Source organism: Budorcas taxicolor, chromosome 10 (assembly GCF_023091745.1).
Source record: "Budorcas taxicolor isolate Tak-1 chromosome 10, Takin1.1, whole genome shotgun sequence".
Taxonomy (NCBI): Eukaryota; Metazoa; Chordata; class Mammalia; order Artiodactyla; family Bovidae; genus Budorcas; species Budorcas taxicolor.
This window is the reverse complement of record NC_068919.1, coordinates 8096434-8120368: the sequence shown is the minus strand read 5'-3', so window position 1 is coordinate 8120368 and position 23935 is coordinate 8096434. Positions and strand designations below refer to the sequence as shown.

The following is a 23935-nucleotide window of genomic DNA, read 5'->3' as shown; positions in this document are numbered from 1 at the left end:
GGTTGCAGAAGAATTGGACACAACGACTAAAATGACAAACAACATTTCAATATTTAAAAATGACTTGAAAATTTAGTCCAATTGAATTTGCACGGTTTAAGATGCATAATTGGGACTCCCTGGTGGTCCAGAGGTTTAGAAAAAGTGAAAGGGTTAGTCTCTCAGTCACGTCTGACTCTTTGTGACCCCACGGACTGTAGCCCGCCAGGCTCCTCTGTCCATGGGATTCTCCAGGCCAGAATACTGAAGTGGGGAGCCATTCCCTTCTCCAGGGGATCTTCCCAACCCAGGGATCGAACCCTGGTCTCCTGCATTGCAGGCAGATTCTTCACTATCTGAGCCACCACAGAAGCCCAGTGGTTAAGAATCTGCCTGCCAACGCAGGGGACACCGGATTGATCCCTGGTCTAGAAGATCTCACAGGCTGTAGGGCAACTCAGTGCACGCGCCACAACTGCTGACCCCAGACTCCAGAGCCCACGATCTGCAGCTACTGAAGCCGGGTGCTGGAGCCTGCGCTCTGTGACTAGAGAAGCCGCCGCTCTGCGACTAGAGAAGCCTTCGCTCTGCGACTAGAGAAGCCTTCGCTCTGCGACTAGAGAACGCCTCTGCCTAACAATGAGGACCCAGTGCAGCCAGAGATATGTACATAGAGGACATTTCTTAAAAAGATGGGAAAATGGAAATGTGTGCTCTTTAAGCCCCAAACTTACTTGATCATGAGGCTTTGGCCATCTATAGCTTCACCATCCCCTATGTCGTACTTGCTGGTCAGGTAGAGGGAAATCTCAGTCTTGGAGAGTTGATTTAGTGTGTTTACCTTGTCAGGGTCATTAGGGTCAACAGCTCCTTCCCCTGCAGAATAAAGCGCTGTTATTTTCCAATTCACTGATTGTGACAGTGGCATCAACAATGGAAGACAAAGGTTCTGTAGGAAACATGGGGCTTGGTAGTTGAGCAGGAGATCATGGTCATCAGAGAAAACCACATTCCAATATCCTTACAGTGGCTTTTAAAAATCTTTAAACATTAAAATAGCACAGGACATTGATATTCAAAATTTGAAAAAAATTACTGAAAGAGAACTGTCAATAAAAGATATCATTGGAAAAAATAACAAGGAGCTTTTAGTAAATTTTGCTCTTTTTCTTTATGATTGACAAATCCTTTTTGACATATATAGAGCTTCAAGAATACTAAATTGCTTTATAATTGAGCATACTAAGACGTGTAGAGTCCTTCATGTAGAAAGGGGCTGGTGTAGCGATTATCCTTTAAATGAACTTGTGTATTAAATAAATCAGATTTTTTGATCTAGGATAGGGAAACCAACCAACCATCCAACCAACCAACCAAATACAAACCAGAGGGAAGACGAGCTTACCAAGAAAAGACTCCACATTAGGGACCTCTTCCAGCAACTCCAACAGCTCATTCAGTAAGTCATTCTTTTCAGGTGCAATTGCATCTTGGTGTTCCAACAAGAGCTTTACGCAGAAAGCAACACACAGACAAAGATACAAGTCAATTCTCGACGGCTACCGTATTTACATAGTTCTCTTCCTGACTTTTCATGATAACTTCCTTCTGATATTGCTTGAATCTTAAATTCAAGTCTGACATTTATTAAAATTAGAGACCACAGAGAAACCAGTTTGCATTTTATGTTAGAGGCAAGTGCATACTCTTTATCAAGAAAATGTAGCTTTTATGAAAGGCGTTCATAGACACTCTTTCAGCAAAATCTTCAAAATCTGTCAAGAGGCAGTTTTCTTCCACCTAAACCCTGTGCTTCTTTGACCTTATATAAAAGGTCAAAGTTGAGGGATAAGTTAGGAGTCTGGGAATTAATATACACACACTACTATATATAAAATAGATAACCAACAAGGACCTACTGTATAGCTTAAGGAACTATACTCAATATTTTGTAATAACCTATAAGGGAAAAGAATCTGAAAGAGTGTATATATGTGTGCGTACATATTAGTAAGTTCAGTCGCTCAGTCGTGTCTGACTCTTTGCAACCCCATGAATCGCAGCACGCCAGGCCTCCCTGTCCATCACCAACTCCCGGAGTTCACTCAAACTCATGTCCGTTGAGTCGGTGATGCCATCCAGCCATCTCATCCTCTGTCGTCCCCTTCTCCTCCTGCTCCCAATCCCTCCCAGCAGCAGGGTCTTTTCCAATGAGTCAACTCTTCACACGAGGTGGCCAAAGTATTGGAGTTTCAGCTTCAGCATCAGTCCTTCCAGTGAACACCCAGGACTGATCTCCTTTAGGATGGACTAGTTGGATCTCCTTGCAGTCCAAGGGACTCTCAAAAGTCTTCTCCAACACCACAGTTCAAAAGCATCAATTATCCGGTGCTCAGCTTTCTTTATAGTCCAACTCTCACATCCATACATGACCATTGGAAAACCATAGCCTTGACTAGACGGACCTTTGTTGGCAAAGTAATGTCTCTGCTTTCGAATATGCTGTCTAGGTTGGTCATAACTTTCCTTCCAAGGAGTAAGTGTCTTTTAATTTCATGGCTGCAATCACCATCTGCAATGATTTTGGAGCCCCAAAAAATAAAGTCAGCCATTGTTTCCCTGTCTATTTCCCATGAAGTGGTGGGACCAGATGCCATGATCTTCGTTTTCTGAATGTTGAGCTTTAAGCCAGCTTTTTCACTCTCCTCTTTCACTTTCATCAAGAGGCTTTTTAGTTCCTCTTCACTTTGTGCCATAAGGGTGGTGTCATCTGCATATCTGAGGTTATTGATATTTCTCCCGGCAATCTTGATTCCAGCTTGTGCTTCTTCCAGTCCAGCATTTCTCATGATATACTCTGCATATGGGTTAAATAAGCAGGGTGACAATATACAGCCTTGGCGTACTCCTTTTCCTATTTACACACACACATATACATACATAATAATATACATATATATTCTGAATCACCTTTGCTGTATACCTGAAACTAACATAACATTGTAAGTCAACTACACACCAATAAAAAAGAGAAAAAAAAATCAAAGCTGGGGGAAAAGAATATAAAATAATGCAGAAGTCTCTTGACTAACATGGTAGCAAACTGCAAGGGCATTTCCGTATCTCTTAATAAAACTATAGTTATATTTTTAAAAATCAGCACTATTAGCTATTTTATTTTTTGGAGATGTTTAGTAATAAACTTACTAAGATATAATTCACATACTATACAATCTACCCATTTAAAGTGTATAATTCAACATTTATTAGTATATTTCATAGAGTTGTGCAATCACTATCACACCAATTTTAGAGCAGTTTTAGCATTTACCCCTTGTCCAAAGAAACTCTGTATCTTTCAGCAGTCATCTGAAAATAACCTTGTTTCCACAAATTTTCCTCTTCTGGGCCTTTTATATGTATATATTATATATATATATATATATATATATATATATATATATATATATATATGATCATATAATATGTGGGCTTTTGTGACTAGTTTCTTCACTATTAGATATTTTAATCTGTCTGGCATTAATGATCTTTCATGGGTGGGGATGGCAGAGATGCCCATACATCTGAGATTCAGATGTACCAGCTGGTTCTTCCTTTCAGAATTCAATAGAAAAAAAAGGATCAATGGTAACACTGCTGGGTGTTCGCCAGGTCTTAGAGGAAATAATAACTGCAGGAACAGCAGCATCCAGGACAACACATTTGCTTTTGTTTTCATTTAGAATTAAATTAAAACAATGTTTCCAAAATATGAGACCTGTACCCCTGGTGATAGGAAATATTTCAGTTGTTTTGAGTAACTATCTTAACAAAACAAAAATCTGAATCATATGATAAAATTAGTCTTTTCCATTTTTAATCTCTCTTTTTCAACAGCTTTACTGAGATATGGTTAGCACATGCCTGGGCTCCCAGGTGGCTCAGTGGTAAAGAATCCACTTGCCAGTGCAGGAGATGCAGGAGACAAGAGTTCCATCCCTGGGTCAGGAAGATTTCCCAGAGTAAAAAACGGCAACCCTGTCCAGTATTCTTGCCTGGAAAATCCCATGGACGGAGGAGCCTGGTGGGCCCCAGTCCACGGGGTCACAAAGAGTGGACACGACTGAGCAACTAAGTATGCAAGCATGACGTTGAGCTTTCATGTGTTTAGGATGCCTGTATATCTTCCTTAAAGAAATCTCTATTCAGATGATTTGCCTGTTTAAAAAATTATTTTTATCTTTTTCTAATTATAGTAAAATACAGATCACAAAATCTGCCATCTTAACCATTTTTAAGTGTACAGTTCAGTAGTGTTAAGTACATTAATGTGCCTCCAATCTATGTAACTCTTTAATCTTGCAAAACTGAAACCATATCCATTCAACAGCTTCCCAGTCCACCATTCCACTTTTCTGTCTCTGAATTTGACTACTCCAGGTATCTTGTATAAAGAGGAATGATACAGTATTTGCCTTTTTCCATCTGGCTTACTTCACTTGGTGTAACATCCTCAAGGTTTATCCATGCTGCAACATCAGAATTTCTTTCCTACTCAAGGCTGGATAAAATTCTGTTGTATGTCTGTATCACATTTTTTCTACACCACGTTGTCTATAAATGGACACTTGGTTGCTTCCACCTTTCAGCGACTGTACAATGCTGCAATGAACGGGAGGGTACAGTGTCTTTGACTTTGCTTTTTGACTATATACCCAGAACTGAATATGTTCTTAACTTTTTTGAGAAACGATCACATTGTTTTCTACAGCAGCTGTACCATTTAACATTCCCACTGATAGTATAACAGGGTTCTAATTTTTCTATATCTTTGCTAACATATTTTCCAGTTTTTGTTTTTATATTAATAGTAGCCACCATACCGGGTGTACGGTGGTATCTTGTGTGTTGTTGTTTTTTTCCCCAAGTCAAATGACAGATTCATTGGCTGTCTCTGTTATACAATGAGGCAAAATCACTGCAGTTTTGATCTGTATTTCCCTAGACATGAGTGATGCTGAACATCTTCATGTGCTTGTCAGTCATCTGTCTTCTTTGGAAAAACATCGATTCAAGTCTCTAGTTCACTTTAGAATTGGGTTGCTTTCTGTTGCTGTTCGCTTGTGGGACTGGTTTACATATTCTGGATATTAACTTTAAATCAGACAGGTGATTTGCAAGTTTTTCTCCCATTCTGTCGGTTGCCTTTTCACCATGTTCATTGTGTCATTTGAGACACAGCTGTCCATTTTTATTTTCAGTGGTCCATTTTAAAATCGGATTATTCATCTCCTCATTGAGTTGAAGGTTTTCTTCATACATTCTGGATACAAGTTCTCTGACAGATATACTATCTGCAATTATTTTCTCCCATCTTCTTGGTTGTCTTCTCAATTTCCTGATGGCAATGTTTACAGCATAAAAGTTTCTGACTTTGAGGAGGTCCAGTTTATGTCTTTTTTGTCTGGGTGTCTTTTTTCTTTTTGTGGCTTATATATTTGGTGTCATATCTGAGAAATCACTGCCTATCCAAGGCTGCAAAGATTTACTCCTATGTTTTCTTCTAAGAGTTTTATATGTATATATTTTGAAAGATTTATTTATTTACTGATGGCTGTGCTTGGTCTTCTTTGCTATACACAGGCTTTCTCTAGTTTTGCGGTACACAGGCTTTCTCTAGCTGTGGTGCGAACTTCCCATTGCAGCGGCTTCTCTGGTTGCGGAGTCCAGGCTCCAGGGGCACCGGCTTCAGTGGTGGTGCTGTGCGGGCCTAGCTGCCCTGAAGCATGTAGAATCCTCCTGGACCAGAGATTGAAGTGTCCCCTGCACTGGCAGGCGGAGTCTTAGCCACTGGACCATGTGGGAAGTTCCCCTTTCTACTCTCTCTCTCTCTTTTAAAGAATTATATATATACTTTGCTTTTGGTGATGTGGGATCTTAGTTCCCCAACCAAAGATTGATCAAACCTGTGCCCCCTGGAGCGGAAGCCTGTATTCTTAACCACTGGGCCACCAGGGAAGTCCGTCCACTCTGTTTTAATCATGAAGATTAGCAAAGGAGAGAGTTATCTGTTTAGTGTCGCATTTTCCATAACATTCCCTGATACTTACAAATTGGGTTTTTAAGAAAGGGAGAGGAAGCCTCAGGTGCATAGCTTCCAGGAAGCAACTATGTTCAATTATTGTGTTTTCATTGCATTATTTACTTTTAAAGTTTCTGTCCACTGCAAGGCATGCTAGTCTTTCTGCTATGGTTGGGTTTAAAGAAAGATGCTATATGAATACTAGAGATGATAGAAAGACATGGTGAAATCTGGAACGGTGGTACAGTGGATGTTTAGCGGCGGGGGGGGGGGGGGGCGGGTAAGTCAAAGACAAGAATAAACAAAGCCAGGTGGGTCAAATCAATTTATATTCTTGTTCTCTCAAGAGAGGGGACAGCTGATTTGGCTGCTGTCTCTGGAAGGGACGATTTAGCAGCCACCTTCTACTCTCTATTCGGATAACTACAGAACATAAAAAACCTGGAAATGTCTCCTTCAAGAGCTAATTTTGAGGTTCTACATGTTCCTTAGGGCACGAGGGGCGAGCATGTGGCCAAAGGTCTGGCCCGACATGTGGCTGCCACGCCCGAGTCTCCTGCCTGGAGACAGAGGGTAAACAAGGACCGTCTTCCCCTGCAGTTACATTTTCCCACATTATTACATCTGCTTCCAACCACACACAGAAAGGAATTCCAAATCGGTTACAAGCCTTGTTTCCTGGGATTGGATTCTGGTTTTAATTCTTGTTAACAAAAGGAACAGATTACTTCTCTTTAAAGAGTAATAGTCTAAATGAATTACAGTAATGTTCTCTCTCTGCTATCCTTGGGAAAGAATCGCCCTTTCCCCCTACATGGCTATTGTCCTGAGCATACATGCAGTCAACATGTGGACTTTCTTTTTGAGATGAATACTTTACCACTGAAATAGACAAATGGGTCGAGGTCCAAATATGAATGAGTCAATCTGTTTGTTAGGAAATTATTTTGCAAATGGTGTATTACTGGACATGTCTGCTGGCTGACTTGGGGTGTTTATATATAGGGAAAACAAGTACAGCCTCTTTATTTAATCAATCCACTCAGTCCCTCAGCTGGTCTTTCAGAACTGTTTTTGTTTAGGGTCACTCAAAATACTGATGGAGAGCTTGCTGTGGAATTCAAGGAAGGTTCCCTGTCCCAGCCCTGAAAGGGGGAGATCAAAAGTGGATCCAATCTTTCTTTCCAACCCATATGTAAACTTTGGTTACTTAGAAGAGTTTGACAATAAAGAGTGAAATTTGGGGCAGCCGATTTTTGCCGCTCGTTAGTATATTTGGTTTGGTGGGGACAGGGCAAGACCTTTTAGAGATGTGTCTTTGTTGTGCTTTTCCCCAGTTGTGTGTATAATCGGATGCTGGGTGTATCCTTAACCACCTCTGGGGCTTCCTGACCTTTAGTCTGTGTCTGAGTCACCTGCGGTCTGGTTAGAACTCAGGTTCTGATTTTGTAGGTCTTGCAAGGATATCTAGTATTAGCTTAGCATAGCCATTTCCAGAACTGTTCTTGGAAAGATTATGTTTTAAGAACCTAGCTGCTTCAGAATAAGTTCTGCTTGGTCTTAAACAAAGAACCTCATAATACTGAGAAAACAGCCCTGCCCCTAAAATGCACCTAATACAGGCTTATGGTTGACGGTGATGTCGTGTGTGTGAACAGGAGGGAGGCACTCTGACATAGCACTGACTGAAATTGCTTGCTTCTAAGAAATGGGGTTTTCTAGGACAACAGAAGAGATTCTTTGTAGGTGGCTGTTGTTGGAGCTGGGGGGTGGGAGTCTTCTTTCCCCAACCTAGAGCAGCCTGTTTATTCCCTCTCTCTTTATGTCCAAACCTTAGAAGAGAGGGAACATTCTTATTTCCCCAGAAAAATTGCTAGAATAGCAAAGCAAATTCCCGAAATGGGAAGAGACTGACCATGGGGTTCAGGCAGTATGGCCTTGGTGGGTGGAGAAAATACCAGGACTGCCCCTGCTCAGGGCTTAAGCCCTTCACCATCTGACTGTAGATGGATCATGGAAGAAGTAAACGTTCCTTTTCGGCAGAAGGAGTTTTCCTAACACGTAAGAATCAGGGAGTAAACGTATCACGTCAAAAGTGAACTTTTCTTTTTCGGGAAGAGGAGGTTCATCAGTGTATAAGGGGCCGGGAATAAATAGTGTGTTTTTTAGGATTAAGAACACGAGCAGGAGTGCATGCTCACAGTAACTCTCTGCAGAAACTAAACATTCTCAAGATTGATGCCTGAACCCCGGGTCCACTGCTAAGACCCTCCTCCAGCCTCACTTACTGAATGTGTGTTGATGATTTCTTCAATTGAAATATAAATGACTGGCTTGCTGACTGTCACCACATCTGTGTATTTATCCATATTAAACTTTTCTTCTGGTTCAGGGACATTACATGCTTCTTTGAAATATTTCCTAAAAAAAGGAAAAAAAAATTTAGAGTCAAATATGTAAGTAAGTTTTATCAAAATGGTGAGCTCTTCAGTGATGGGGAGGGCTTTGCGTTTTCCCGCACTTACTGGAGGACCTAATCTAGCACCTTCTGAGCTGACTCTAGACGGCAAAGCCGAGTCCATGTTTCTGGGTATTGCACCCAGCTCCTCAAACAGGGACAGACAGAGCAGTTAGGCCTCAGGCCTTGTGACGGACCCAGTGCAATCAAACTAAGGGCATGTCGTTTAAAAAATATGATTTAAAAAATGCCCCCTGAAATCTAAACAAAAGTGTCAAGACTGATGTTCTCTAAGAATCAAGTCTTTTTAGAGAAAATAACCCCAAAAGCAGTTAAGCAATTAATTAAAAGAAAAAAAGGAAGTCAAAAGAGGTTCTAAGAGAAGATAAAGAATGATAAGAAATGATGCTACTTTTTTTAGTAACATCAAATTTGCTACTTTAATCAGCACAAATTTCTGCGCCTTCAACAGCCTTTCAGAGTTTGTTACCAATTTGACAAAAATGCAAGGAAAGCCTACTCTGCTCTTAATTGATCTAGACCACAGTTGTAAGGCTGTTAAGACCAGGCACACAGCTACATGCAACGGCCCCGCCCTCCAGTGCTCAGACTGTTCAAAAGTCTGCCATTTTAAGCTACCATAAACTTCAACCAAGAGATGCAGAAAAGCCAGGTGTGCTGCGATAATGGCTTAGGAGGGATTCTTAGCACAGGTAGAAAAGGTATCTTAGTCTATAAATGTGTGTTTCCTATGCCTGAAGTATCCTTGGTGTATCTCGTAAGGGCACCCAAGACTCGTCCACCGGAAAGAGCCCTGCCTTCCCACCCCAAGGCCCGGGGAGGGGAACCGGCAGCAGCCATGGTCCCACGGACAGCAGCCTCCCTGTGCGCCCTTGCCGATCGTCTTTCATGGTTGCTAAGGGACACAAAGGATGAATATAAGTGGAAGAGGGAAAAAACCCAAGATGAATTTAGGAGATGAAGGGAGACTTTTGGATTTTTCTTTTAAATGAAGAAGAGTTGGAAACTGGTGTTTAGTAGGAATAAACAAAAAAGCAAGTACAAAAGAGCAGCTAAAGATTCGCAAGAAATGGATGTTACTTTTTTAGTCAGTGAGGATATCTAACATTAGCAGTGTGAGAAAAATCAAGGTTTCTCATAATAAGAGGATTGGGGGGAATTTCTTCACGAGAGGGCCAAAAATTCCAAACAGAGATGAATGCTCATGAACTACCTCTGTCAGCAGATAAATCACTAATCTAGAGGAGAACCGAGGAATAGAAAATTATTATTTTCCAAGTTGGGGCTCCATGGATGTCACACTTGTATGACTGACTGACAGAAAGGAGAAAACGAATGCCAAGAGGAGTGTGCTTCCTTGGAGAGCTTCTGAGCGAGCAAACGAGCCTCCGAGACTCGCGCCTCCTCCCACGTCCCATGGAATCATCAGTGATAGAACTTGGAGAGCATATGATCAATAGAACTGTCTCATATGTGTATTTCAGAGATGTGTGAGCACAGGACACATTCACACACAATCCTCAACAAGTGTAACAGCTGGATTTTCCCCACCTGTCAAAACCAAATGCTCAGTTTCCTATCATTGTTTGGTGCAGATAAGGCAAGTTTTCCTGAATAGACAAAACATAATCCTTTTTCCAAGTTCAAAAAAGTAGAAGGTAGCTATTTTGATTCTTTTTTTAATTCTAAGTACTCCAAGCCTAGGGGGCTTCCCCAGTGGCTCAGCAGTAAAAAAAATCCTCCTGCAATGCAGAAGGCAGGGGTTCGATCCCTGGGTTGGGAAGATTCCCTGGAGAAGGAAATGGCAACTCACTCCAGTATTCTTGCGTGGAAAAACCCCATGGACAGAGGAGCCTGGCAGGCTACAGTCCAAAGGGTCACAAAGACCGAGTGAGCACACACAAGCCTAAACATACCAAGATGATTAAATATTTCTTTTCGTCCAAAGCACAAATCATACATATGGGGATGACTCAATGTAACAGGGGCACTGCGTATAGGGGTAGGATCGGGAACACCAGACGGAGGGAACTTGGCCTGATCTTCCCTGCTTCCTCTCTCTCACAGTGACAACCAGCACAAGAAATGCAAGCAGGGACTTTCCTGGTGGTCCAGCGGGTAAGACTCTGCCCCTTCCAAGGCAGTGGGTACAGGTTCAACCCCTGGTTGGGGAACTAAGATCCTGTATGCTGTGCAGTGTGGCCAGAAACATAAATGACTAAATAAAATTAAAATTAAAAAGGCTTTATAAAAAAAAAGGAAAAAAAAGAGGTTTATGCTCAGGTGAAAATTTAACACAATTTATAATTAAAAAAGAAAAAAAAAATGTAAGCAGCCCCCTGGGGTTCCTGCCCTCACTCCCAACTTCAGCTCTGGGCACAGAATACACATTACTCCCGTCCACCACCTTGCAAGCTTCTCCCAAGGTAATGACCCCTTTTACCTGAACTCCTGATACGTCTCGGATAAATAACTGTTCATAGAGGAGAGGTGCTCGTTTTCTCCTTCGAAGAGCTTGTTGGAGGCTGCGTGCTGCAGGACCTTGGCCACGGACCCCAAGTTTCTCCTCTGGTCGGAATTGATCTGGCCTCCGGCTGTCATGTCGATGATGTCAAAGCCGTCTGGGGCGACGATGGCTGGGTTCATGTACCGGTAGTATAGGAGGTTCCCAACAATCTGGAGGGAGGCAGAAGACGAGACTATTTTTGAGAGAGAAAACTCAAGTTTGGAGTGTTTTTGTTTTGTTTTGTGGTCTCATGGCTGCGGGATATTGTAGTTCCCTGACCAGGGATTGAACCCGGACCCTTGGCAGTGAGATCTTGGAGTCCTAACCACTGGACCGCCAAGCGAAGTCCCTGGAGGTGGTGGTGGTTGTTTTTCTTAAAGTTAATATGAATCGACATTTCCCAAGATAGCAAATCATTTTCTGATCTGAATCCTAACAAGCAGTTAAGTAAAGGTAGTGACTATAACCACACATTACCAATAAAGTTAACAAACTTATTTTTGGTGAAAATATACTATTGCCACCCAAATTTTCTAATATAAAGAATCTTGATAACGTTTGAGAGCTCCCAATTAACCTCATAATAGTTAATAATCTTGAGAGTCATTAGAAGTAGAAGACTTGCAGCTTATTATAAATAGCCATACAAGGGGAAAGCCTTCACAAAATGGTGTGTTAGTAATTTTGGCTCCTACCCCCAAGAGAAGCTATGGTGAGATTACCCTTGAAAAATCTACCTTTAATAGCTCATCTTCTGTTGCATCAGGAAATTTCTCATGGATCGAATTCTTCAGTACTTTGGCTATATACCTCAATCCATAACTACATGGAAAACAGATGACAAAAGAAAATAATGGAAAAAGGCTAAGTGAGGAAGAAACGCATTGCAATTGTTCCCGTCAACTAAAGCCGAGCAGCTTTCATAAAATTAAACACAAAATGAGATGGTGACGGAATCACAGGACTGCCACAAATGATCGTAACTGAGGACTGTTTTCTATCGTTCCCTCTTCCCAGAAGCTATGAATTGAAAACGCGCAGGTAGGCAAACTTCCAAAGTCGTGAAGATGGTAAGAGGGAAACCCGTCTTTGCTACTGGGGTCTATTTTATACGGCGTTTCAAGAACTTCCGGCAATGAAAGAGAAAGCTGCCACGTATAGGACTTACGGCAGCAGATCGAGCGAGGAGATGATGGAATTCAGGACTTGGTCGGTGACTCTTCTCAGGTGCTCGATGGAGGCCTCCAGCTTGGCTCTCACTTCCGGGTACGTCAGCGCTTGCTCCGTGGTCACGTCGTAGGGCAGGTTGCTGAAACCACAACAAGGGCTTCTCATTAATTGGGGGCCTAGGCAGAAGCATTTGTATCCTTGCCCCTTTGGTTCTCCAGTCAAGCTTTGTATGGTGAATCGGGGTTCGCCCACCGGCTCCAACGACAAAATGCTCGCTTGTCGGGGGAGGGAGGGGCGGGGAGACCCCACACGCCTGCAGGGAACCCTCAGCGGCTAGTGCGTGGCGGTGACCCCAGGAGCTCCATCTGCGCTCTTCCAAAACAAGAAGCAGACCCAGGAGGGGTGGACCCAGCTAACTCTCTCTCTTTTTAATCATAATGAGCAGTAAGCTCCTTTCTCACTTTGTAAGTGGTGGAAAATAGCTTGACAATGTTGCCTTGGTTTCCGCTGCACAGCAATGTGAATCAGTCATAATTATATATATCCCCTCCCTCTTGAGCTGCCCTCCCCTACCCCCATCCCACTCCAAGAGCAGCATGTCTTTACAGAAAAAGTTGCCTATAAGCCAGCAAGGAAATAGTACTGACCGAGAGACAGCTGCTTTTCCTATCTTAACTTTCTAGGTCCTCTGCACACGTGTGTACGGGTGTATAAGGCAGTTCATGTTTATACACATCCCATATAGATTCTTCGTGTGTGTGTGTCTATAAATGCGTGCATTTTCTTTACATAGAAAATGAGTTACTGTATCAAGCTACAACCAAAAATGATATGGTGACTGTTTTCCCCAGGCCAACAAATATATTTCTATACCACCATTCCCAATAGTTAGTTACTACTCCATTATGTGTTATACATCTATTTAACAGATTCCCCAAAGCTAAATATTTTCACTCTCCCTAACTTTGGCGATTACAAACAATGCTGTGACAACCACCTATATAATTCTCTGTGCATATCCTAATGAAATTTACAAGGTGCCCTTTTTTTTCAGGAAATAAAAACCTGGGATTGCTTAGATCTACCGATACCACCTAAAATAAGCCAATCCCACCTGGCTAGTTAATGCTTATATGTTCAAGTTATTTATTTGGTAACTGTAGAAAAGTAGGCATTACCAAGTGAAGAGAAATCGTATACCATTTCAAGGTCCAGGTTTAGGAACATACAAGGAAAAACCAAGAGAAAGAACTATAGAAATTGTGGCTTTGGGCATCAACTGGTACTGAAATCTGAAAATAAAATGTACCACTAAGATGAGCAGGAGTCCAAGAATGTTGCCTGCCTGGAGATATTAAAGAGAGGTAATAAATCGTGGATTGAAAAGTAATTTTTTGTACAGTCAATTTTGTCTTTTAACCATGTTTAAGAGTGTGTATAAGTATACACATAGAAGTGATAAAACAGCGCTGAAGACCAGCATCGCCCTGGCTTCGCTACCTGGCTTCTCCAGTCTGCGTTTCCAGTTGGTTCACCCAGGCCTTGTACACCTCGACAGGGCTCGTGTTGATGATCAGGGACTTGTCATCAATGATCTCTTTTACCACCGGAGCCAGGAGCTGGCGCAGCGTGTTCTGCCCCCGGGCACCTCTGTTGAAGCTGACGACCATCTTGATGACCGTAGGGTTCCCAGTGACTATGTCCTGGACCTGGTCCACCTTGGATCTGAAAACAGCCCAAACCACACCAAGTGGCTCGCTTCTGCGAACTGAGTTTTAAGCAGTGTATATTCTGTCAGACAAGGGCTTTGGACAGGGGATGGGGGTGGGGAAGAAGGGGGCTGTATTTTAGCCCGTTGACGGTCAAAGGCAGTGTGATTTAAAAGGAAGCTATCTCCCGTCTCTATTTGGTGAGCACACCTGAGTCTAGGGAGACCTCTGGGTGACATGCTGTCTTGGGTATCACACCCTGAGTCTGAAACCTGCGGGAAGTCAGAGTAAAGCTCTCACGCTAAGTATGACCATTCTATCTGCTGTCATCACTAGACAACGCGCCCGACGCATCCGGCCGAAGGTCTGCAGGGTGAAGAGGACCTGCAGAGTAGGGTCTACAATGCAAATCCTAATTCTGCTTTGTCAGGAGTCACTGGAAGCCTGAGTGTCCATTAAATAAACTGGTCCCCAGAATCTACCACTCCCACAATTAAATAAAGAAGAGAAAGCTAGTGTTTGTAAGATGAGTGTTTGTTTTTAAAATTTTTGTTGGAGTAGAGGTGATTTACAACGTTGTGTTAAGTTTCAGGTATATGATGAGTTTCTTATTCGAGAAATTTAAGAATCTACAAGTAATTTCTCAGCTTGAATTCCAATCTAGAAGGCAGGGATGAACTGAAAGCGGACCTAGACTAATAATGATGCTACTGGGTGGCAGTGTAGGGGTGTGACGCTCCCCACCTCTCTCCTGGGAGTTAGTCTTGAGTTTCTAATATTCTGCTGGTTAGTTTCATCCACATGTGCTACACCTAAAACTTAGACTCCGCGTGCTGAAAATCTAAGCTGTGCCTTTTTCCTTCTCACTCCCCCATTTCCCTGAACCATGTAGCTCCAATTCATTCCGTTCATACGCAGGTGGGAGATCAATCTAAAAACTCCATGTGCTCATGTCAAAAACCTTGCACAAGAGTAACAAGAGCTTCTGCACTTGGGCCTCTGCTCAAGTGTCTCCGATGATCTGGCCCAACCCTCATGTCCTGGTGGTCACTGATTAAGTTACCTCTTGGCGAAACTAATCTACTTCCTTTATTTTTCATTTTTGGCCTTGCTGTGCGGCTTGCAAGATCTTAGTTCCCTCACCAGGAATTGAACCCGAGCCCTTGGCAGTGAAAATGCAGAGTCTTAACCACTGGACCCCCAGGGATGTCCCTCTTCTACTTCCTCTCTCGCTCCTTGGCCCGTGCTGTTTCTCTCTCCGTGGTGCTTTACTTCCCTCTTGCATTTCTTTTTATAAAAACTGTAGATAGTCTTCAAGGTTTTGGGTCAACTCCTTTCTCCTTCATAAAATCTCTTTCAGTTGACCTAATTGGAACTTTTCTTTCCGTCCCTCTGACACTGTGCACGTCATTCATTTAGTCCTTACCTTGTTCTACTGCATAGCATTGCTGTTTCTCCTGACGCCTTATAGACACCCTGCGGGCAGAGGGGCCTGGCTAAGAGCTTTGCAGACCCATGAGATTAGCACTGCTTAAGGCATCCAGAAGGAAGGAAAGATAAAGGTATTTCTTACGGGGTGTTCCCCCCCCCCAATCTTTACAGTAAACTACATATTTTAAATATAAACTAAGTCAGAAAATAAATTAGTAAAAAGCAGCTTAAGTTCCAAAAGAAGGAAAGACTAGCAGAGATCATTATCCTCCTCTGATTATGGTTTTATTACTCACATCATTTTAATGAAGTTAATTTTTCTCACTGACTTTTTTCTCTTTTTCTCTCTTTTTTTTTTTTTTGGCCACACAGCATGGCTTGTGGGATTTTAGTTCCCTGATCAGGGATTGAACCCAGGCCCTTGGCTGTGGGAGCACAAAGTCCTAACCATTGGACCACCAGGGAATTCCCTCTCACTGACTTTAAAAAGCTTTGTACACTTGCAAAATCAAAAGTTAACTCAGCACTAGAAAAGGAGAAAGTTGTACTTTAATATATCTATGATGTAGAAATGTCTTAAGAGATTCGATACATTTTAATATGGATAAATAACTTCTAACTGTTGTCCAGTGACCAAGTCACGTCCGACTCTTTGTGACCCCACAGACTGCAGGACGCCAGGCTTCCCTGTCCACTATCTCCGGGAGTTTGCTCAAATCCATGTATGTCTATTGAGTCGGTGATTCCATCCAACCATCTCATCCTCTGCCACCCTCTTCTCTTTTTGCCTTCAATCTTTCCCAGCATCAGGGTGTTTTCCAATGAGTGAGCTCTCATGTTAGTAAATCAGAGAAATCCACCACTAACAAAACGTGTTGGTATTTTTACATATATACGTACGCTATTTCTTCCTCCAGAGCGGTTTTAAAAAGCTTGAGGAGTAGATATTCTTCTCGCTGATTGGAAGCATAATTGTACAGGGTAAAAATAACCGTATCCATAAATTTAGTTGACTTGTTCTGTGGCATCTGGAAAATCAGCTTAGCCAGGTATGAAGGGTTGGTCTAAAGAGAGAAGACGAAACACACCCCCCACAAGACTGTATGTTAATATATTATGAAAGCAGAGAGGAGTACCCAGTTCCTTACTCTTTAATAAATTCTTATGTATGAGGCACACAGAAGAATATCTGGCTCATATTAAGACAGGTAGCAGCTAATAACACTACTATAGGAAGTTATAATAGAAAGTTATGGTAGGATTTAAATTTTATATACTATATCATGTCATATTTTATGGAGTATAATTGCATTATGAACATGTTTCACTGTTCACCATTTGAAGGCGTTAATATAAATATTAATATTCATTGTAGAGACAAAGAAGAGAGAGAGGGTGGCTGAGCTATCTGAAGAGACTGGCAAGAATGGCTCAAGGGCTGAGCTATAGAGACTGTCTTAGAAGGACCGGTGGATGAATCAACACAGTCTATATTCTGAGACTAGAAAGCAAACGCAAAGGATGTAAGACAGACAATGGGATGGCCGTGATGGTTTAACAAATATTTTATGTTTTCTAAATGACTTCTTTTTATCTTACAGATCCTTTGATCTGTGGCTGGGCGGGGCCTGTGTTGCTGCGTGCGGGCCTTCTCCAGCTGCAGTAAGCAGCGGGGGCTACTGTTAGTTCCAGGGCACGGGCTTTGCAGTGTGGTGGCTTCTTTCCTTGCAGAGCACGGGCTCCAGAGTGAAGGCTCTGTAGCTGCGGCACATGGGCTTAGCCGCTCTGTGGCTTGGAGGATCCTCATGGACCAGGGATGGAACCTGTGTCTCCTGCATCAGCAGGCAAATTCTATACCACTGAGCCCCCAGGGAAGCCCGGCCATGATGTTTTACAAAGCATGAGAAAGGAAGAGCGAGGCCAAGAGGCTGAAGGGTGTAGTTCAGGGTAGGTCATGGGGAAAATGCCAGAAGAAACTGATAAGAAAAAAAAGATGGACGAGTTTTAAAGATCGACAAGAATTAAAAAAAATTGACAAGGAGCTCAGCTGAAGATGGAGTTCAAGAGCTATAGCGCCAGACTTTGTGGTGATGTGGTTTTTCTGAAGGCATTACACTAATCAGATGGAGGTTAGAAGAAAAGAAAATTAAAGTGACAGAGAAATGCGCAAGTCTTACTCTTCATCTTCCTTTCAGTGAGAAAAGAAAACTGTCCTTTGCTTTCGTATTTCATGTAAAAGAAACACATGGGAAACCAGTATTTAATATTCTCAAGAAGTTCAGCTGTAAAATTTTTAAGAAAACCCGAATTCTAGTTCAGCTTACTACTTAGACTTGTTCTCACGCTTGTAATGACTGGCTGAAATGTTATAAATAAGGCGCTCAGGAGGACTTTCTGAGAGTTCTGGGGTGATTCTTTTCCCATATAAGATATGGGCTTTTACGAAAGGAAGATTACAGCTGAAGAAGCCCGCTCCTCACTCCTCTCAGATGACCTAAGAACTTTACATTTAAGCTCACACTGAAGACACAAGCCCACAGCAAAACCTGGACTAGTTGGCCTGCTGTTGTGCCTAAGAATCTCCAGAGGTGAAAGGCCCATCCCATTTGCTTCTCTCTAGTTTCCTCATTAGTCTTAGGTTACTGTCTCCAAAGCAGAGAGAAGAAAAGGTAAAGAAAAATCATGGTGTTTTGACACTTCAATCGATACAACGGAATGGTCACGCTATGGCTCTATCCATTTTGGATAGTTTAGGGAATAAAACTTGTGGAATTATCCTAAACATGTTCCAGTGCTTTTTCTCGTTTCCATTAGTGAGCCTCCATTTACACAGCAGCGTAAATTTTACAAATCTTAGTGTGCGTGTGCGTGCCAAGTCGCTCAGTCGTGTCTGACTCTTTGCAACCCCGGGGACTGCAGCCCGCCAGGCTCCTCTGTCCACGGGGATTCTCCAGGCAAGAGTGCTGGAGTGGGTTGCCATCCCCTCCTCCAGGGGATCTTTAGGCGAATGACTAAATTTTCACCTTCCTAAATGTCACAAATTCTGTCAAAATTCAACATCGGAAAACTAAATCCTGAAGCAGCTTCATACGCTTGGAAGTTAACAGATGTCAAAAATGATAAATGCCTACGATCAAATTTCTAGCTGGTGAATGAACATTAACCTAATATCAGCAGATGAGAAATCTTCCCCACCTAGTGCGAGGCCCTCTTCTTTCTGGAAAGCAAGCTGTCATTAAGCAGAGGATTCCAAGGACGTTTTGTTTTACCATTTTTCCTTCAATGCCGCCACCTCGTGGACATCTGCGGTACTACACCTGTGCTCCAGTCCATTCTAAGCAGAGCACGCTCAACTACCAAAATCAAGCTCTTCTCTCAGCGGGGCAGCTACCCCTGAGAGAAGAGCTTGATTACCCCTTAGGGCTCGGGCAATGTGTTCTCTGCGCACGTGATGCCAGCGAGATCCTCAAGCAAAGATTTCAAGCATCTCCACGCCTTAACGGGATCAGGGCCACCAGCAGCGGCCCCAGGGACACCGGAGGGGGAAAGTCTCCGTCCTAGGGGAGGCCCTGTCTCTCTCTCTCACTGTTCCCTTAGGGACTCACTGTATGTGCCGGAGGGTGGATGAGGTTAATCAATGGTCAAGCAAACAAACAAATAAAACTGGTCCACCCGAGTCCAGCGGCCACCACTTCAGCTGAGTTCTCACCCACACTCTGGAAGCAATGGAAAATTACTGTTCATTTAGAGAAGAGTGATGTCACGGAAATAATGAAAGAAAAAAGGACTCCTATTTCCCTAATCCAAACTCCCCAGCTCCTTCCTCAAAAGAAGGACAGGCTGGTTCTGGCAGGGATCTGTTTTTCACATAGTTAATTTTTCCATGTTTGACAGCATCTGCTTATGTTACTGGTAGATTTATATCATCTGTGCTGATAACTGGAGCGTAACGTAGTCTCGGAAAGCAGGACAAGCTTTAAGCCGCCTGCCAGGGTCCCAATACCCTTTCATCACCACTGACTGTGCCTCAGTTTTCTGACATGTAATATGAGAAGAACAATCAGCTATTCTCTGAAGCTTCCCAGGGTTGTAGTAGGAATTAAAATGAGAAAATGTACGTGAAGCACCTATTAATGCTTGGTACTTAGTAGTGCTCAGAATGTGTAAACTATCATAGCCTTAGCATGGGAGAAGATCTGTTGTAAACCATCAACACGGAGCGTAGCATTTACCCACAACTCACAGTGAAAGAAATGATTCTCACCTGTAAAAGATAAAAAAGCTGCTGATACGTTTCCAGTGTTTTTCGTCTCTCCTTACTCAAACTTTTGATCCCTTGGTTGTCAATGTTATTCAGTATTTCCATCTCTCCACCTTTTTTCTTATTCAGTTTGGTTCTGTGTGAAATTACATCCTGGAAAAAATTTTTTTATGGAATTACTACTTTTTACTCTGGTATTCTTCCCCCCCGTCCCTTCACAGACACCCTAAGACACACATAGCTGGAAAGATCAATTTTCCACCTTCCCTCATGAAGAAACAAAGGAACAGAGAGTGCTAAACACATTAAGAAAAATCCAAATCGTGGGTAAATTTGGCTTTTGCAATATTTGTTCTCCTAAGCTGTATGCAATTATTCAAACGTGCAATGTAAGCTCCAAGACACTTAAATAGGGAGAGAACAGTCTTTGAAAAATGATGCTGGGACAACTAAATATCCAGGTCCAAAAATTAAGAAGTCAGACCCCTACCTCACTCCATAAACAGAAATTAACTCAGAAGAGATCATAAACAACAGAGGAGCGAAAACCATAAAACTCTTACAAGAAAACCTAGACAAAAGCTTTTGCTACCCTGGATTAAGCAATGGTTTCTTTTAGGGGGGGTGTGTGTCATAATTTATTTAATCATATTCCTTTAGATGAACAGTTTCTTTACATTTTATTAGTATTTCAGAGAGTGCAGTGAACCTTCTCACACATGCATCTCTGTATATGTAGGTAACGGTTTCTTAGCTACAGTGCCCAAAGCACTAGCAACAACAACAACAAAAAGTGGACTTCATGAAAATTAAAATCTTTGTGCTTCAAAGTACGCTATCAAAGAAAACAACCCATAGAATGGGAGAAAATGTTTGCAAATTGGGTAAGAGACTTATATTCACCGTACACTATGAAGAGCTCCTACAGCTAAAAATAAAATGATAAATAACTAAAAAATGGGCAAAGGATTTTCCCAAAGATCATCTATACATGGCTCATAAACACATGAAGAGAAGTTCAACATTAATAGCTATTCGGCCGTTCCTCAGAAGTTAAACACAAGTTACTATGCACGCGCGCTCAGTCGTGTCCAAGTCTTTGTGATCTCATGGACTGTGGCCTGCTAGGCTCCTCTGTCCATGGGATTTCCCGGGGAAGAGTACTGGAGGGGGCTGCCCTTTCCTTCTCCAGGGGATCTTCCTGACCCAGGGCCTGAAGCTGTGTCTCTTGTGTTTTCTGCAGTGGCAGGCAGATTCTTCACCACTACGCCACCTGGCAAGCCCCCAGAAGTTACTACATGACCCAGCAATTTCACCGTTAGATATATGCCAACGGGAACTGCAAACTTACATCCAGAGAAACGTGCACATGAATGCTCACAGCAGCTGAAAAGCAGAAACGTTGCAGGTGTCCATCAGTTGATTAATGGGCAAAAAATGTGAATGGAATGCTATTTTCAATAAAGAGGAATGAGTACTGATTCATGCTATAACATAAATACTATGCTAAGTGAAAGAAGCTGGTCACGACAGACCATATATGTGTGATGATCCAGAACAGGCAAAACTATCATGACAGAAAGCAGATTAAAGGTTGCCATGGCTGGGGGTTGGAGTGACAGGTGATGATGTTAATGAATATGGATGTTTTTCCTTTTTTAACTTTAAAAAATTGAAATATTATTCACATATTATGAAATTTGTCCTTTCAAAGAGTACAATTCAGTGGTGTTCCATAAAGACACGAGGTTGTGCAACCATCACCACAATTTTTAATTCCAGAACATTTTTGGGGGGGGTGCTTCTTTTTGGGGTAATGAAATGTTCTAGAATCAAATAGAAGTAAGGGTTGCACAATTTTGGGACTATACTAAACACTGCTAAACTGTAACCTTTAAAAGAATGAATTCTATCATTTCGATCTATAAAAGCTCTTGCAGAAATATGCGATGTAGAAATTAGAGATGGAAGGGAAAGGAAGCCTCTAAGTATTTAACAAAATTAAGGTTCTCAGATCCTCAGTCAGGCTCCTTTAACTATTTACAGGGATGGCTGGAAAGTATGTGGCTAAAAACACTGTCAAGTGGTCACCTCAGGCTATTGTGTCCCCTTAAGGGGCTTAAAGGGTCATGGACCAGGCTAGGTCCTTTAGATAAGGATCCACCAAATATTTTTATGGAGATCCACAGTAACAGATACATTTTACATCTTTTATTGATAAACACACCCTCACATACTATTCAAAGTGATACTCATTCTTACTATTGGGACACACTGATACTTTAGTTTGCTTTTATTCTATTCCATTTTCAAAGACTGAAGTGACACACTAAACTGATTTCATGGCCTGCTGATGGCATGTGTCTTACATGAAAGCCACAGCTCTGGGATGCCTCCTCTGCCACCCAACATTGGGTCACTGTCCCAGAGAGCAGGTGGCGAGAAGGTTGTTCTTCCCAAAACTTTGTCTGTCTGCTTCCTTGAGCTCTTAGCCCCAAAGGACTCTCTGCAGCAGCCCCTCCGGGAGATAGTGAAGGACAGGGAAGCCTGGCGTGCTGCAGTCTGTGGGGTCGCAAAGAGTCAGACCTGTTTGAATGACTGAAAGACGGTAACTACGCCCATAGCTGGGGTCAGTTCATAGGTAGGGAGAAAAACCCTTGGAGCTTTGAGATTAAATAGTTCTATGTAGTTACATCCACTGCTTTCTACATCTATGTTTTTATTCTTTCTCATTCTCAGCTTGGCGGGAGGTGGGGGCAACCTTGACTTAATCCTTTACTTATATTCTTCTAATGGTTTATATGGGGAAAGAGGGGATTACATTTCTATAAAAATTTCCAAAAGGCAACATTTCCCCCCTTATTTCACAAATATGTAAAAATACATTCAGGATGAAGAAAGGAAGCATAATTATCTCCAGGTGGGTGCTCAGGAACAGTCTAGGCAGGCAGTGGCCTGATATCCTTATCTATGTATGACGGTGAAAGTGAAGGTCACTTAGTCAAGTCTGATTCTTTGCGACCTCAATATATAGTCCACGGAATTCTCTAGGCCAGAATACTGGAGTGGGTAGCCTTTCCCTTCTCCAGGGGATCTTCCCAACCTAGGGATCGAACCGAGGTCTCCTGCATTGCAGGTGGATTCCTTACCAGCTGAGCCACAAGGGAACCCTAAGAATACCGGAGTGGGTAGACTGTCCCTTCTGTAGCTGATCTTCACAACCCAGGAACTGAACCAGGGTCTCCTGCATTGCAGGCAGATTCTTTACCAAGCTGAGCTATCAGGAAGCCCAAGGCATCCTAAGACAGCACCAGACTAACTGGCTTACAGTTCCATCTAACTCAGGCTTCTCCTCTTCAAATAACTGGTGATGCGCAGATCACACAGTTCTCCCAAATACATGGGATAACTGATTATCTTGATTTTAAATATACAGAGGAAAAAAATCTTGGTACTTGCAACCTCTCCATCACTGTCCCCCTGGCCCGTGGCCTCCCAACTACTTTCAATGGGGTTAGTGCTGGAAACGGGGGACTTTTCCTTTGTTTTGTAGCAGACTTCATCTTTAGGGTCATATTTTTGGACATATACAGAAGAGGAGAGAGCAGGGGGTGGTAGGCAAGCTCCAGGGCAGAACTAAATTCCTCTGTATTATTAATATCAATAGATTTGGTAAAGACAGGAACAGGAAGACTCTTGAGAGTCCATTGGACTGCAAGGAGATACAACCAGTCCATCCTAAAGGAAATCAGTCCTGAATGCTTGTTCATTAGAAGGACTGATGCTGAAGGTGAAACTCCAATACTTTGGCCACCTGATCCGAAGAGCTGACTCATTGGAAAAGACCCTAATGCTGAAAAAGATTGAGGGCAGGAGGAGAAGGGGGTGACAGAGGATGAGATGGTTGGATGGCATCACCAACTCAATGGACATCAGTCTGAGCAAGCTCCAGGAGATGGTGAAGGACAGGAAAGCCTGGCGTGCTGCAGTCCATGGGATTGCAAAAGAGTCAGACGTGACTGAGCTACTGAACAACAATTCTTATCGATAAATATTGTACATCTCGGGGAATGCTGGTTTGAAGCAGCAATGGCACTCAACTTGTCGTAATATTTCCACTTTTCAGTGTTGCCCTAATTGCCACCATCTTTCCCCTCCCCCTGGTAATATACTATCTGCATGCAGGTGATATGATAATGTATACACACTTTTGTAGAAGGCGTGAACTAGGACAAAGGGCTTGGGCTTTGGAGTCATAAAAGTATGGGTATCCACAAAGCATAAGGAGCTTTGTGACCTCGCTCAGGTTCACCTCTCT

At 42.5% G+C, this 23935-nt stretch overlaps 1 protein-coding gene across 1 annotated transcript in view; it reads right to left on the bottom strand.

The window, feature by feature from the left end:
- The window catches only part of IQGAP2 (IQ motif containing GTPase activating protein 2), a 258660-nt gene that overhangs the window by 20667 nt on the left and 214058 nt on the right, over nt 1-23935 (bottom strand). Inside the window, exons 21-29 of the mRNA XM_052646137.1 lie at nt 19621-19770; nt 16257-16420; nt 13717-13941; nt 12215-12355; nt 11784-11868; nt 10984-11216; nt 8350-8482; nt 1385-1487; nt 714-855 (exon numbers count right to left, since the gene is read on the bottom strand). Coding sequence (XP_052502097.1) covers nt 714-855; nt 1385-1487; nt 8350-8482; nt 10984-11216; nt 11784-11868; nt 12215-12355; nt 13717-13941; nt 16257-16420; nt 19621-19770 — 1376 coding nt within the window. The remainder of the gene's footprint in view (nt 1-713; nt 856-1384; nt 1488-8349; nt 8483-10983; nt 11217-11783; nt 11869-12214; nt 12356-13716; nt 13942-16256; nt 16421-19620; nt 19771-23935) is intronic.